This window comes from Hyla sarda, chromosome 1 (assembly GCF_029499605.1).
Source record: "Hyla sarda isolate aHylSar1 chromosome 1, aHylSar1.hap1, whole genome shotgun sequence".
In the NCBI taxonomy this organism is placed as follows: Eukaryota; Metazoa; Chordata; class Amphibia; order Anura; family Hylidae; genus Hyla; species Hyla sarda.
In genome coordinates, this window is record NC_079189.1 from 477,371,982 (window position 1) to 477,387,266 (window position 15,285).

At 42.7% G+C, this 15,285-nt stretch overlaps 1 protein-coding gene across 11 annotated transcripts in view; it reads left to right on the forward strand.

Annotated features, from left to right (window-relative positions):
- The window catches only part of OSBP2 (oxysterol binding protein 2), a 268,100-nt gene that overhangs the window by 233,501 nt on the left and 19,314 nt on the right, over positions 1-15,285 (forward strand). For all 11 annotated transcript variants that reach the window (XM_056537244.1, XM_056537245.1, XM_056537246.1 and 8 more), the window contains 3 exons: positions 7,443-7,688; positions 11,973-12,093; positions 14,507-14,610. In XM_056537244.1, the coding sequence (XP_056393219.1) occupies positions 7,443-7,688; positions 11,973-12,093; positions 14,507-14,610 (471 nt within the window). The remainder of the gene's footprint in view (positions 1-7,442; positions 7,689-11,972; positions 12,094-14,506; positions 14,611-15,285) is intronic.

The following is a 15,285-nucleotide window of genomic DNA, read 5'->3' on the forward strand; positions in this document are numbered from 1 at the left end:
CAACTACTCCCATTATGGGACAGATTCTGTCCCATGATGGGAGTAGTTGTAGTACTGCAGTGCTGAGAGACAGCTCCTGCATCCCCCACCTGCATCTTCCACCGTCTGCCATTTTCTACGAGTCCTTGCTAGCACTCTTAGGTTTAGACTACTTTTCTTGCAAAAAAGCGCAATTGCGCAAAAAAAAACATCTACTTTTTTTTTGCGCAATTGATAAATACCAGTCCACTGGATTAGGTGGTGTACTGTAGACCAAACTGGTGACAACTTTAGAAAACTGTCCACCAAAAAAAACGCAGCTCTATACAAAAAAAGCGCAATTGCGCAAAATTTGTAGACGTGAAAAATGGTCTAAATGCAATGATACATGTCCCCCAATGGGTGTAAAAGGTGGCTCCATTCTGAGCCCCTGTATTTATATTTATAGACACTGTCCACACTAAATAGTAAGTACTGAGCACATATCCTGTATATATATATATATATATATATATACTGTATATATTGCTGTACTATGCTTTATTTGCTAGACATATTCGATCCCCATAAAATATAGCAGGATAACACGTTGGGATCAGGATCCATTGTGTCTGGAGAAAACCTTAAAGGAGTACTCCGGAATATGAAAATGTATCCCCTATACTAAGGATAGTAGATAAGTTTCAGATCGCAGGGCGTCCGACCGCTGAGGCCCCCAGCGATCTACAGTACGGGGCCCTTGGCTCTTTGCTGAAATAGCGCATTTCAAGCTCCACATGATGCGGTGGCCAAAACGCCCCCTCAATACATCTCAATGGCAGAACAGGAGACTGCCGAATGCAATGTTCCGGTTCTCCTATAGAGATGTATTGAGGGTGTGTGTCAGCCGCCGTGTCATGTGGTGGTCGGACACGCCCTCTTGCTGCTGACCCTTGCCGGGGCCCTGTATGGGCGATCACAGGGGGCCCCAGCGGTCGGACCCCCCCCCCCCCCCCCCGTGATCTGAAACGTATCCCCTATCCTTAGGAAAGGGGATAAGTTTTGATATCCCAGAGTACTCCTTTAATTTCCTTTAACCACTTAAGGACCAAGGGCATACAGGTACACCCTGGAACTTAAGGATCAAGGGCGTACCTGTACACCCGTGAGAATTCCGGTCCCCGCCACTCGCCGGGCAGGGACTGGACCGGGATGCCTGCTGAAATCATTCAGCAGGAATCCCGTGTAAACGCCTGGGGGGGGTCCTGAAATCCTGAAATCACACCGGCTATCTGTGGCGATTCCGGCCATACTGGTCACGTGACCTAGAATTAGAAGGTGATCGGCGGAGTAATACACACAGCCAATCACCTCCTGTTGCTGGGGGGAGGTGGCAATCACGTCACCCCCCCCCCCAAAATAAGCTGCTATTGGTTGGCAGAGGAGGGGTTAGTTTGCTATTGGAGATAGGGACCCCCCCCCCCCCCCAACCAGATCTGTGCCCCTCAGGGCAGAAGAGGTGGCCTCCAGTAGAAGTGGCCTCCACCTGTAGTCAGGGTGAGTTTTGTGTGAAGGGACAGGTAGGAGTTTTGAAAAAAAGAGTAAAAATGGAGTTAAAAAAAAAATTTCCCCCCATCCCCTAATAGGTCCTCAAGGGTCCGCCGCACATTTTGCAGCGTGACCCGGGCCCTATTTTTTTGTTATAACGGTGTGTGATATAAAGTTTGCACCAAATAGTTTGCACGCATACATAGACACTTCCCCAACCCCTGCACACATCGCCCCCCCCTGATGACCCACCAGTGGAGGAGACGTATACCTTACTTGCCTCCGACACCGAATCTGCAAGTGAGGATGAGGAAGATCCTACTTTTCTGTGTTCTTCCTCGTCATCATCTAGTTCTGATGATGAGCCCCCTGCACGGCGGCGGAGATGCCACCAGGCGAGACCACGCATCCCCCATGATAGTGACCCAGTGGGCGACACTAGTACGAGTGGCCATGCCGCCCGTAATAGGAGTCTATCCCCCCAGACAAGCGTACCGGAGCTCCCTTCCAGTGAACCTGTCTGGAGACCCCAAGAGGGATATCAGCCATGGATACCTGAGTTTGTTGGCAACTAGGGAATCCAGATTGACATAGGATACACTGAAACAGACTTTTTTAGTTATTTCAGTAACGACTTTGTGAATCATATTGTGGAGCAAACAAACTTGTACACCCAACAGTTCATTGCCCACCACTCAGATTTGCTTTTGGCTAGGCCCAATGAATGGTATGCCATCAATGCAGCCAAAATGAGGACATTTTGGGGCCTTGTGCTGCATATGGACCTAGTCGAAAAACCCAGTGTCAGGCAGTACCAGAGTGGGGACGTCCTTTACCAGACCCCACTCTACAGTATGGCCATGACACAGAGGCGGTTCGAGGCCATACGGAAATGCCTGCATTACACTGATAATGCGGCAGTTTTAAGTGGAGACTCATCTTCCGCCAGTATATTCCTTCGAAGCGGGCGCAGTATGGTGCGAAACTCTACAAACTTTGCAAGAGTACCTCAGGGTACACTTGCAAGTTTAGAGTATGTGAGGGATGACGACATTCCCGTATTGAACCCCCCAGAATGTCCCCCCACTCTGGGTGTTAGCGGGAAAATCTTTGGGACCTTGTGCACCCATTGCTGGATAAGGGTTACCACGTCCCTCTGTTCACATCCCTTTCCGCCAGATCCACTTGTGGGACCGTGTGGAAGAACCAGAGAGGCCTCCCTCTAAATTTTGTTCAGACACCCATGCTCAAGGGTGAGTCCCGTGCCCTTACCCATGAAAACCTGTTGCTAGTCAGGTATAAGGATAAGAGGGATGTCCTTATACTGACCACAATTCATGGTAACGGCAGCTCACCTGTCCCTGTGCGAGTTACCACAACACTGGTCCTCAATCCTGATTGTATTCTGAGCTACAATCAGTATATGGGGGGGGGGGGGGGGGGGGGAGTTGATCTCTCTGATCAAGTCCTCAAGCCATATAATGACATGTGGAAAACACAGATTTGGTACAAAAAAGTTGCGGTCTACTTGGTACAGGTTGCCATGTACAACTCTTTTGTACTGTCCCAGTACGCTGGCAACATAGGGACATTCCTCCAGTTCCAAGATGAAGTCCTAAAGGCCCTGATCTTTAGCGATCGGTAAAGAGCAGGACGGAGTTCCCAAGGAACTGAAGTTATAGGTGCCAGGATTGTCCTAGGCCAACACTATCCAGGTAAAGTCCCCACACTGGAAAGAAGGGACGATCCCAGAAAAAATGCGGAGTGTGTCACAGGAGGGGGATACGGAAGGACACCACCACTCAGTGTGACACTTCCCCCGATCATCCGGGCCTCTGCATTAAAAACTGCTTCAGGGAGTATCACACTTCCATGGAGTACTACTCCCTTTTCATTTTAGTTTCCCATAATTTGACCCCAATGTACCAAGTCCTGAGTACGTTCCAGATTTTAACCCCATAAACCACTAAATTGCCCTCTGGGGGTATTTTTTCCATGGGTCACTGAGTCACTATCACCAGGTTTTTTTTTATGTTGCCTCAAATGCGCAGCGCTCTCTCTCCACCTGAGCGGTGTGTACATTTGAGGCAACAGGTTAGGGACAACCACACACATCACATTCCCAGAATGATGATTCAGAGCATAGGGTTTGGGGTGGGCATTTTTTTTACTTTTGGCTATGCTCTGGGTCTTCATTTACAAGTAATTTACAAATCTGTTTAACTTTCTGGCCCCAGTTGATTTAAAAAAAAAAAAAAAGTTTTCCACCAGAGTACCCCTTTAATTATTTAATTTCTTGCACCAAGTAGCATTTTAAATGTATGGCTTGCATGGGGATTGTATATCGTATATCACAGCAAATATGTAATATTAAAAAAGAGTGTTTTAACTTCTGGTACAGCAGAAATGTTTTTAAATGTTACTAGTACTATTAATTCTTTCCATGTGAAAAGCATGTATAGGGTTATTGGGGGACATTTATCAAACCCTGTGCAGAGGAAAAGTTGCCCAGTTGCCCATAGCAACCAATCAGATCGCTTCTTTCATTTTAAAACACCTCTGATAAATGATAGAAGCAATCTGATTGGTTACTATGGGCAACTGGTCAACTTTTCCTCTGCACAGATTTTGATAAATCTCCCCCATTATATATATCGCCCCCATATTTGAGAGGCAAAGAGGGGAGGCATTACCTCTTACAAAAACAAGATGTATGTATGATGACAAGATGTATTAGATATTATCAAACATGTTCTATTTAGTATATTATAATGTGATAGCTATTACCATGAGAAGTGTACCAGTGGGTGCTATCCTTCTACAGGAACTTGCCATGTTAGGCTGGGTTCACACCACGTTTTGTTAAATACGGTTCCCGTATACGGCTGGGAGGAGGGGGCTTAATTGCGGCGCCCGCACTCAGCCGTATTCGGGAACCGTATTTAATGTATGTCTATGAGACGACCGGAGTGAACCGCAACCTCCGGTCGGCTGCTTTTTCGTCCGTATGCGGTTTCCCGACCGCAGGCAAAAACGTGGTCGACCACGTTTTTGCCTGCGGTCGGGAAACCGCATGCGGCCGAAAACGAAGCCGACCGGAGGTTGCGGTTCACTCCGGTCGGCTCATAGACATACATTAAATACGGTTCCCGAATACGGCTGAGTGCGGGCGCCGCGATTAAGCCCCGCCCCACCTCCTCCCAGCCGTATACGGGAGCCGTATTTAACAAAACGTGGTGTGAACCCAGCCTTACACAGTTTTTACTACAATTAAGAACCCAGTTAGAGATTTAAAGGGGTATTCCGGTGGAAAACATTTTTTTTGATTTTTTATCAACTGGTGCCAGAAAGTTAAACAGATTTGTAAATGACTCTTATTAAAAAATCTTTACCCTTTCAGTACTTTTTAGCGGCTGTATGCTACAGAGGAAATTCTTTTCTTTTTTGTCTTGTCCACACTGCTCTCTGCTGACACATCTGTCTGTATCAGGAACTGTCCAGAGCAGCATAGGTTTGCAATGGGGATTTTCTCCTGCTCTGGACAGCTCCTGATACGGGCATCAGGTGTCAGCAGAGAGCACTGTGGACAAGACAAAAAAGAAATTCAAAAAGAAAAGAATTTCCTCTGTAGCATACAACTGCTAAAAAGTACTGGAAGGGTAAAGATTTTTTAATAGAAGTCATTTACACTTACATTTACAAATTTACAAATCTGTTTAACTTTCTGGCACCAGTTGATTTAAAAAAAAAAGCCTTGTATTACACGAGGATGTTCTGCACTATTAGCAATAGAAGAGGTCATCTATATTCTTTATTTCTTACAATGTTTCATCTCTTTCATCATCATTATTGTTTCTGATCTTGATCGAGCAGAATTATGCAGCATTTCCAATCACGTTCTTTTGGAGTTTTCTTAGCATAACCTATGTATGTATGTATGTCTATAATGTAGGTTCTCAAAACATGGAATGTGTACCCCAGGGGAAGGGAATACATGCTATTTTGTAGGGGTACTCCCACTGTTCTTATGCTGTGGCAGCACAGAGTTTGACCTTATCACTTGGTATTTTAAGGTAATTAGTTTGAATAAGGGGTACATGGACATACATGTGCAATAGCTGGGAGTCCAAAGAGCATGCATACATGTTTATTTCAGAGGGGAGAAAGAAATAAGCAGCTGCCAGTCACCTCTTCGATTAGGAATGTTTAATATCCAATGCTTGGGAGTCTCCTATACACATTTGATCATTGTCTGACGCAACAGGTTTGATTTATATCTAATGGGTATGATCAGCGTCAGGTATGTGGAGAATCCCTAGACTAGATCATCTCACTATGTTTAAAGGGGTACTCCAGTGCTCTCTGCTGACACCTCTTATCCATGTCAGGAACTGTCCAGAGCAGGAGAAAATCCTCATAGCAAACATATGCTGCTCTGGACAGTTCCTAAAATGGACAGAGGTGTCAGCCGAGAGCATTGTGGTCATGACAGAAAAGAAATCCCAAAAGAAAAGAATTTCCTCTGTAGTATACAGTCGCTAATAAGTACTGGAAGGATTAAGAATTTTTAATAGAAGTAATTTACAAATCTGTTTAACATTCTGGCACCAGTTGATTTAAAAAAAAAAAAAAGTTTTCCACCAGAGTACCCCTATAAGTCTCACTTTTGGCTCAAAGCGTACCTGTCAGATCACTCAAAAAAAAAAAAAAATATCTCATATCTCAAAAAGTATCTCATCCTGATCGTGTACATATCATTTTTATTTGTCTATGACCTATATTTCTCTCAGAATTAGCTTTATTTCTGAAATACTTTAATGCTGTCGACCAGAAGCGGGGGGGGGGGGGGGTCCCTTTCTTCTCCTCAGGTGATAACCACTCCCCCTCCTCCCCATCACTCTCCTCAGTCACTGGTCTCGGGAGTGAGCATCTGTAACCCTTTCCTTTCTGGTTTTATGTTATATACATACACACGCGCACACACACTGACCCTGATTTGTCAATCTGTCTGAGACAGAAACTGGAGTGATTTTCCCAAGCAACCAATCACAGCTCATGTTTTATATTTTAGGGAGCTCTGGTAAAATGAAAGCTGAGCAGTGATTGGTTGCTTGGGAAAATCACTCCAGTTTCTGTCTCAGACAGATTGATAAATCAGGGCCACTGTGTGCTTACAGCTTTTGCAAAACTACAGCTCCCAGCATGCCCGCACATCCTTTTGAGTTGTAGTTTTGCAACAGTTGGAGGCATGTGATTGGTAAAACTCTATTTACAGCAGTGTTGCTACAAGCTGTTTTCCTCCTACTGTTGCAAAACTACAACCCCCAGCGTGCCCATGTATCATTTGGCTTTGCAGGCATGCTGGGAGTTGTAGTTTTGCAACAGCTGGAAGCATATGATTGTAGTCCCCCTGTATTAGATACATACACACACACACATTGACTTAATTTATTCATACATATGCACATTACCTAGACAACACAGATTTACACACATACATATCCACACACACATATATACATTCAGGGACACTTAATTTTTAAACAATAAATCCTCCATTCAGTCGCTATTTTCAGTCCCCAGCTTCTTTCATCATCTGCTGACAGGCAGCAGTGTACTCCCACCCCTCGCCCCTTCTCCTCACACAGGTGACTGGGAAGTAAACACAGACAGTGAGGGAGCCAATCACAGCAGCTTTAGATCTGCAGACCTGTCAATCATGAAGTGGGTCCATGATGTAGGTGATGACGAGTGGACACAGCCAGACTGGTATGTATTCCAGGAGGCAGGGAGGCAGTTTTTTGACTGGCTTTTTCAGTATGAAATACTGAAATTTTTTTAATGAAAGCAATTGCAAAACCTATTAGTTTTACAACATATCAAAAGTTTTTATATCTGACAGTGCCCATTTAAGTCTCACTTTTTGTTCATTGTAGGTCAATTTCAATGAGCCACTCTCCATGCTGCAAAGACTTACTGAAGACATGGAGTACCATGAACTTCTGGACAAGGCAGTCAAGTGTGAAAATTCTGTTGAGCAGATGTGCTTTGTTGCTGCCTTCTCTGTGTCCTCCTATTCCACCACAGTCCACCGGACAGCAAAACCATTCAATCCTTTATTAGGAGAAACATTTGAACTTGACCGATTGGAAGATTTAGGGTTCAGGTCGATTTGTGAACAGGTAAGTAGAACTGGAGATGAAAAGGACATGTGACAGGGGTTCTTTACACCATCACACCAACCCTTTCTGAAACCTTATAAGCTCAGACCATAGCGGATGATAGTGGCACTGAACTCACTGGCATCTAACTGTAGATTTAGAGAGAATCTGTCACCTGTTTTATGCTGCCCAAATCACATACAGCCTGAAACAGGTGCAGGAAGGTGGGGTCTTGAAACACTCCGGAGAAATTTAGCAACAGATTTAGAGTCTTTTTGGTATAGAAAAGTCGCAGAAATGTCTCTGTTGAGTAAAATTTTTGTGCCTTTTTGCTGAAGTGAGTTTGACTTAAATGACTTACATATACACTTTTTCACTTTGCGGTGGTTGCTGATTTATGAAGTGCGACTTTTCTTTAAAAAAAAAAAAGTTTGCTGTAATGCCCTCAATCACACCATAAACACACACCAGGCCTGGCTGACAAAATATGTTGTGGACAGCATTTAAAAAAAGTTGCACAATGGATTAAAAATTCTCTACAAAGTCACAGAGCAAAAACCTTACAGAGTGGTGTACGAAAGTATTATTGCAAAAAAGTGTGTACTAGCCCCATTTAGTACATTTGGTGCACGTACACATGAATTGCCTGAATTTCTATTCTAGAACTGAAGATCCTGCAAGTTGTGGGGAAATGCACCTTTGGGCTTTAGTAGGGCCATATAAGATAAAGAGGCCAACAATTGGTTCTATCCTAACAATACGTGTGTAAACAACAGTCAGGTTTAACATCTGTAAGATCTATAAGCTCTTTTATCCACACAATTTCATTGGCTTCTCCTTTGCATTTCGTTGGTCTATATTGTTTGCCATTCTTTGTGAGCTTTATCCTATTCCAATCAATACTGGCTGGGTTTTAGACTGTACGGTGTGGTACTCATTAGAGATGAGCGAACTTACAGTAAATTCGATTCGTCACGAACTTCTCGGCTCAGCAGTTGATGACTTTTCCTGCATAAATTAGTTCAGCTTTCAGGTGCTCCGGTGGGCTGGAAAAGGTGGATACAGTCCTAGGAGACTCTTTCCTAGGACTGTATCCACCTTTTCCAGCCCACCGGAGCACCTGAAGGCTGAACTAATTTACACAGCGAAAGTCTACTGCCAAGCCGAGAAGTTCGTGACGAATCGAATTTACTGTAAGTTCGCTCATCTCTAGTACTCATGTATCCTTGGCTATGATAAACCTGCAGATGAAAATTACATTATTTTCACAGTGCGGAATTCCGCGAGTGAAATTCCGCACAGTGGCCCTTATTTATCAAACTGTGTGAGAGAAAAAGTGGAGTGATTTTCCCAAAGCTGAGCTCGTTAGCTGAGCTGTGATTGGCTGCTGTGGAAAAATCTCTCCACTTTTTCTCTCACACAGTTTGATAAATCTGGGCCAGTGAACGTTAACATCTATGTGAATGGGTCTTCCGCGAGACCTGTTCACACTGCAGAATTTCATCGGCGGACAATTCAGTCACTGAAATTGTTCCGCACAAAGAAAGAACATGTTCATTCTTTGCGCGGAAGTCCGCGAGCACTGGTGACGGCGCAGTGACGGGCAATCCTGACGCTGGCTGCCAGGCTGAATCACCGCTCGCTGAATTCCACAAGCAGAGATTCAGCTACAAATCTGTAGTGTGAACATACCGTAAAGGGGTTATCCAGGAAAAAACTTTTATATATATATATATATATATAAAATGATATATAATGATGATGAAAGAGATGAAACATTGTAAGAAATAAAGATTATAGATGACCTCTTCTATTGCTAATAGTGCAGAACACCCTCATGTAATACAAGGCTTTTTTTTAAATCAACTGGCTCCTGAAAGTTAAACAGGTTTGTAAATTACTTCTATTTAAAAATCTTAATCCTTTCAGTACTTATGAGCTGCTGAAGTTGAGTTGTTCTTTTCTAAGTGCTCTCTGATGACACCTGTCTCAGGAACTTTCCAGAGTAGAAGCAAATCCCCATAGCAAACGTCTCCTACTCTGTGCAGTTCCCGAGACAAGCAGAGATGTCAGCAGAGAGCACTGTTGCCAGACAAAAAAGAACAACTCAACTTCAACAGCTGATAATTATTGGAAAGATTAAAAAATTTTAATAGAAGTAATTTACAAATCTGTTTAACTTTCTGAAGCCAGTTGAAGTATAAAAAAAAGTTTTTTCCTGGATAACCCCTTTTAACCATAGACACCTTCATTTTCTCTAGAAAACCAATTTAGTGCTACAATCTATCTTACACTTCTGCATTAAAGGCTTAACCTATTTTACCCTAGCTATAGGGAATTACATAGATTGGTCAGTGCTTTAGAGATTCACAGTATACTCAAAGCAAAAGTAAAAAAATTAAAGCATTACATCTGTTAATAAGGTTATTTTTAGATACCCCAGCAGCTCTACACAATTGTGTGGTTATTCTGTAGTCGGATCAGGATTCTAAGATACTCATTAGCATTCTGCTGACATAGATGAGACCGACCTCCATGGTAGCCATGTGCAGGGTTGGACTGGCCAAATGGGACCAGGTGAATCCCCTGGTTGGCCACTATGGTAGAGTGGTCCCTCTCTTGTCTCTAGTTTGGAAAGAGACAAAGTTACTTACTGTGTCTCTGTGGTTGACTGACTGAACAAGTTTCATGATGATAAATTGTCATCTTGCCACTTGCAATTTGTGTCATCATAGTGATGGCCCATCACGGGGGTCCGACTTCTTTCTCTCACCGCCTGGCTCACAACTTTAACCCCTTACCACACCTTGACATAACAGTACCACAAGGGCCTTAGATAGTAAGAGCACCATGACTTACTATTTCATCATGGTGATCGTATGGTTATTGCCACTGTGCCCTTTTAATCAATGACAGTAAGAGCATGTGTTTATGTGTGTACCCTTAAAGTAATAATTTATATACAATAACGGTGGATTCAAGGTTTACTCCGCCCCGGACATCTTATCCCCTATCCAAAGGATGGCGGATAAGATGTCTGATCGCGGGGGTCCTGCCACTGGGACAAAACACCCCTCCCCCCCCCCCACGATCTCCCTGCAGCAACCGGCGTTCGTTTAAAACACCAGCTGCGGCACTGGAGGCTCATGACGTCATGGCTGCGCCTCCTCCATGATGTCATGCCACACTCCCTAAATGCTAGTCTATAGGAGGGGATGTGGCGGCTGTCACACCCCCTCCCATGGACTTGCATTGAGGGGGGTGCGACATCACGAGGGGGGCATGGCCATGACGTCACGAGCCTCCAGTGTCGCATCGCCAGTCATCCGACACGGAGCGAAGTTCGCTCCTTGCACTCGATGACTAGGGTGCCGAGATCGCAAGATCAGCAGAGATCGCAAGGGATCCCAGCGGCGGGATAGGGGATAAGATGTCCAGGGGCTGAGTACCACTTTTAAGTCCCCAGTATTAATTCCACTGGTGAGCCCTTTAGCATCCCAGTCCGACGCTGGCAATGTGCCAAAGATTATATGGAGAGCAGCTGTTCAACTTTCATGTGCAAAAATGTTTTTTCCATGATGACTGTGTGCAGCTATGGTTGGAGGGCAGTACATGTAGGAGAAGATAAATTCATGATCAGCCCTGTAAAATGTTATACGTAAGGAAAGGCTAGCAGCTGTCTTTGTCTGCTATTAAAATCAGGAGAAGAACTGTGTAATGCAATGTGAAATATGGGGAATTCTTTCATTACAACAAACAGGAAGCAATTAGCTTGGCCCATGTGATGCAATTCTTTACAGTAATGTCCACTTTAGTTGTAAATTTAAAGAGGGCCTGACAAGGTAAAGGTAACACCCAGTATTCAATTTATTCCTAGATTTCTACATAGGATCGGCTCAACACAGAGGCCTAGATTTACAAAAACTGTCTAAATCATAGACAGTGTAAATTTAGATTAGAATAAGAATGTGCCTGATTTCTCAAAGTGTATCAGATGGAAAGATAAAACTGTGGCATTCTAAAGCGGTTTGTCTAAGTTAGACCAACTATTAGTTTACTTAAACTGCCCCCGAATTCTAGCATATTCTTCATCTGAAAACATGGCCATGTGGCAGAAGCCATGTAAGAGTATTTAAAGTCATGTAAGCTATTTGGAGCCAATTGCAGCAGAATTCGGCCACTTTGCAATAGTAAATCTTCCCCAAAGTTGCAATGAACGACCCTTAGGAATTGTATATTATGGGGAATTTAAAAAAATACAATGTTCTGTATGAAAGACTATGTTTTTTGTGTTTTTACTTTCAGGTCAGTCATCACCCTCCGGCTGCTGCTCATCATGTCTTTTCCAAAAATGGCTGGAGCCTGTGGCAGGAAATCACCATTGCCAGCAAATTCAGGGGCAAATATCTTTCTATTATGCCATTAGGTAAGGATAAGGAACTCATACTATGCTTTTAGAGCTGGAAGACTTCCAACTTCTGTAAATATATTATAGTGGTCCCACAATGCATTTTTGTGGTATTGTTAAATGATTTTATCCTAAGTATGTACAGTTTACACCTGAAAATTAGTACAAGTCAGCATTAACTGGTTCAAGTAAAAGACCCGATTTCGGGTCAATCGGGTCTCCGGTGACCCAGAAAAAAAGGGTGAATGGGGCTGTCCAAGATAGAAATGGGGCTTTGTAAACGCACATGGCCCCCGACTTCTATTCCAACCAAATTCTCTCTCCAAAAGCTCAATGGCACTCCTTCCCTTCTGAGCATTGTAGTTCGCCCGCAGAGCACTTTACATCCACGTATGGGGTATTTCCATACTCATACAAATTTTGGGAGGCTTTATCTCCTATTACCCCTTTTGAAAATGAAAAATTTGGGGTCACACCAGCATTTTAGTGAAAAAAATCAAAATTTTCTTTTTCACATACAACTTTAGTGGAAATTTGTCAAACACATGTGGGGTGTAAAGGCAAACTGTACCCCTTGTTACATTCCTTGACTGGTGTAGTTTTCAAAATAGTATGCCATATTTTTTTTTTTTTTGCTGTTCTGGCACCACAGGGGCTTCCTAAATGCGTTATGCCCCCCCCCCCCCAAAACATTTAATCAAAATTAGCTTTCAAAAAGCTCAGTGGCGCTCCTTCTCTTATGAGCATTGTAGTGCGCTTGCAGAGCACTTTACGTCCACACATGGGGTATTTCCATACTCAGGAGAAATGGGGTTACAAATTGGGGGGGGGGGCATTTTCTCCTATTACCTCTTGTAAAAATGGTAAATTTGGGGGGAAAACTGCATTTTATTGAGAATTTTTTTTTATTTACACATCAAAACTTGATGCCCTCTAATGCACCCACAGAGCACTTTACATCCACATATGAGGTATTTCCTTACTCGAGAGAAATTGGGTTACACATTTTGGGGGACTTTTTCTCCTTTTACCCTTTGTAAAATTTCAAAAACTGGGTCTACAAGAACATGCGAGTATAAAAAATGAAGATTTTGAATTTTCTCCTTCACTTTGCTGCTATTCCTGTGAAACACCTAAAGGGTTAATACACTTTCTGAATGTCATTTTGAATACTTTGAGGGGTGCACTTTTTATAATGGGGTAATTTATGGGGTATTTCTAACTTGAAAGCCCCACAAATCCACTTCAAACTGAACTTGTCCCTGAAAAATTCAGATTTTGAAAATTTTGTGAAAAATTGGAAAATTGCTGCTGAACTTTGAAGCCCTCTGATGTCTTCCAAAAGTAAAAACATGTCAACTTTATGTTGCATACATATTGTATATGTGAATCAATATATACGGTAATTTATTTGGGATGTCCATTTTCCTTATAAGCAATTTTTAATTTTTACATTTTTCATGAAATTTTGTAATTTTTCACCAAGAAATGATGCAAGTTTTGATGAGAATTTACCACTAACATAAAGTAGAATATGTCACGAAAAAACTATCTCGGAATCAGAATGAAAAGTAAAAGCATCCCAGAGTGCTTAAATGCTTAAAATGACGGTGGTCAGATGTGCAAAAAATGCTCTGGTCCTTAAGGTGAATTTGGGCTATTTAAAAATTTTGGGCTATTTAAAAATATTTAAAAATTAAAGAAGCCATCTGATTAGTTGCCATGGGCAACTGTACGACTCTTCCTCTGCACAGTTTTTGATAAATCTCCCCCACATCTCTAACATATACAGTGCAGTTTTCACAGTCCTGGTGAGGGGTATTTCTGGTGATAGAAAAATATGTTAAGAGTACTCCCTTGCCAATTCTGCCAGACAGTGCCTGGGTCCACAGTTTTTTAGTATTGTCTTTTTTTTAACCAAGTCTGAGCACGTTTAACACATTTTCCTAGATGCCACCTTCTGGTTTGTTCTGCTGTCCCTGTTGAGGGCATTGCATTGCATGTGTGAAAGTGTGGGATATGATTTGTTGTAGCAGTGCTGATTCTTTGTCTTGTCTGTTTATGTGATGTTCTTTACAAGTGTCCTTATTGGAATAGGTATTATTTTTGTTTGGTTGTCATGTATATGGTTGTCATGTATATTGTCACATTGTATATGGCACCATAAAAGTGTAATGTGATTATTCCCAAATACTCAAGTTTACATGTATTTCCACAGAATATACTCTTCAGTCTCTGAGCCTTGAATTCCCTAATCTATTCAGATCTTTATCAAGACAACAGCATACACTTTCCTCTGACCTACTTCCCTATTTTAATCATTACTGTGTTTAGTTGTGTTTTATCTGGAGGCAGATTTGTAGTAACGCAACATCTTACCATCCCAATTACTCCATTTTATTGTCTTCTATTCACATTGTGCTTGTCACAGGGGATATCCACCTGGAGTTTCTTTCCAGTGGGAACCATTACGTGTGGAAGAAGGTCACCTCTACGGTGCACAACATCATTGTAGGAAAGCTTTGGATAGACCAGGTAAGGTTATTCACCTCATGAGAAAAGTAAACATTTTTTTTGGTAGCAATCCATAACCATCATAATTTACAAAGTAATTTTTTTCCCCTGAATATTTTATTGCCATAGTTGTAGTAACAGAAGAACAATATAGAAAGTCAATCCAAGAAGAAAAAAACATTTGCACTCACCGCAAGGTAATTGGCTGTCGGCTCCTAACTGGACGGTACCGGTGGACCGGCTCCCAGAACATCCATGGGCGCTCAGAGGCGTCTGCAGACGCTTATGAGGGCCCACAGACCTTATGGGAGCCGGTCAACCGTTACCGTCCAGTTAGGAGCTGACAGCCAATTAACTTGCGGTGAGTGCAGAGGTTTTTTTCTTGGATTGACTTTCTATAATTTATGTGCTATTCACCTCTTCTAGCACCACCGCCAGACATTTACTTGATTTGCTTCTCCACCCGCTTCAGTGCTGATCCCTGAGTATATCCAACTCTGTGTAGGAGAATCTGGTAGTGCCTCCCGTATACCGTTTTTTGTGGCATAACAGAAAAACAAATGTACATATTAATGCATGTTAGGCATTGGTGCTAGTATATTATGCTCCAGATCATTTCACATACAGCACACACAATTGGAGAGATTTACCAAAACCTGTGCAGAGGAAACGTTGACCAGCTGCCCATAGCAACCA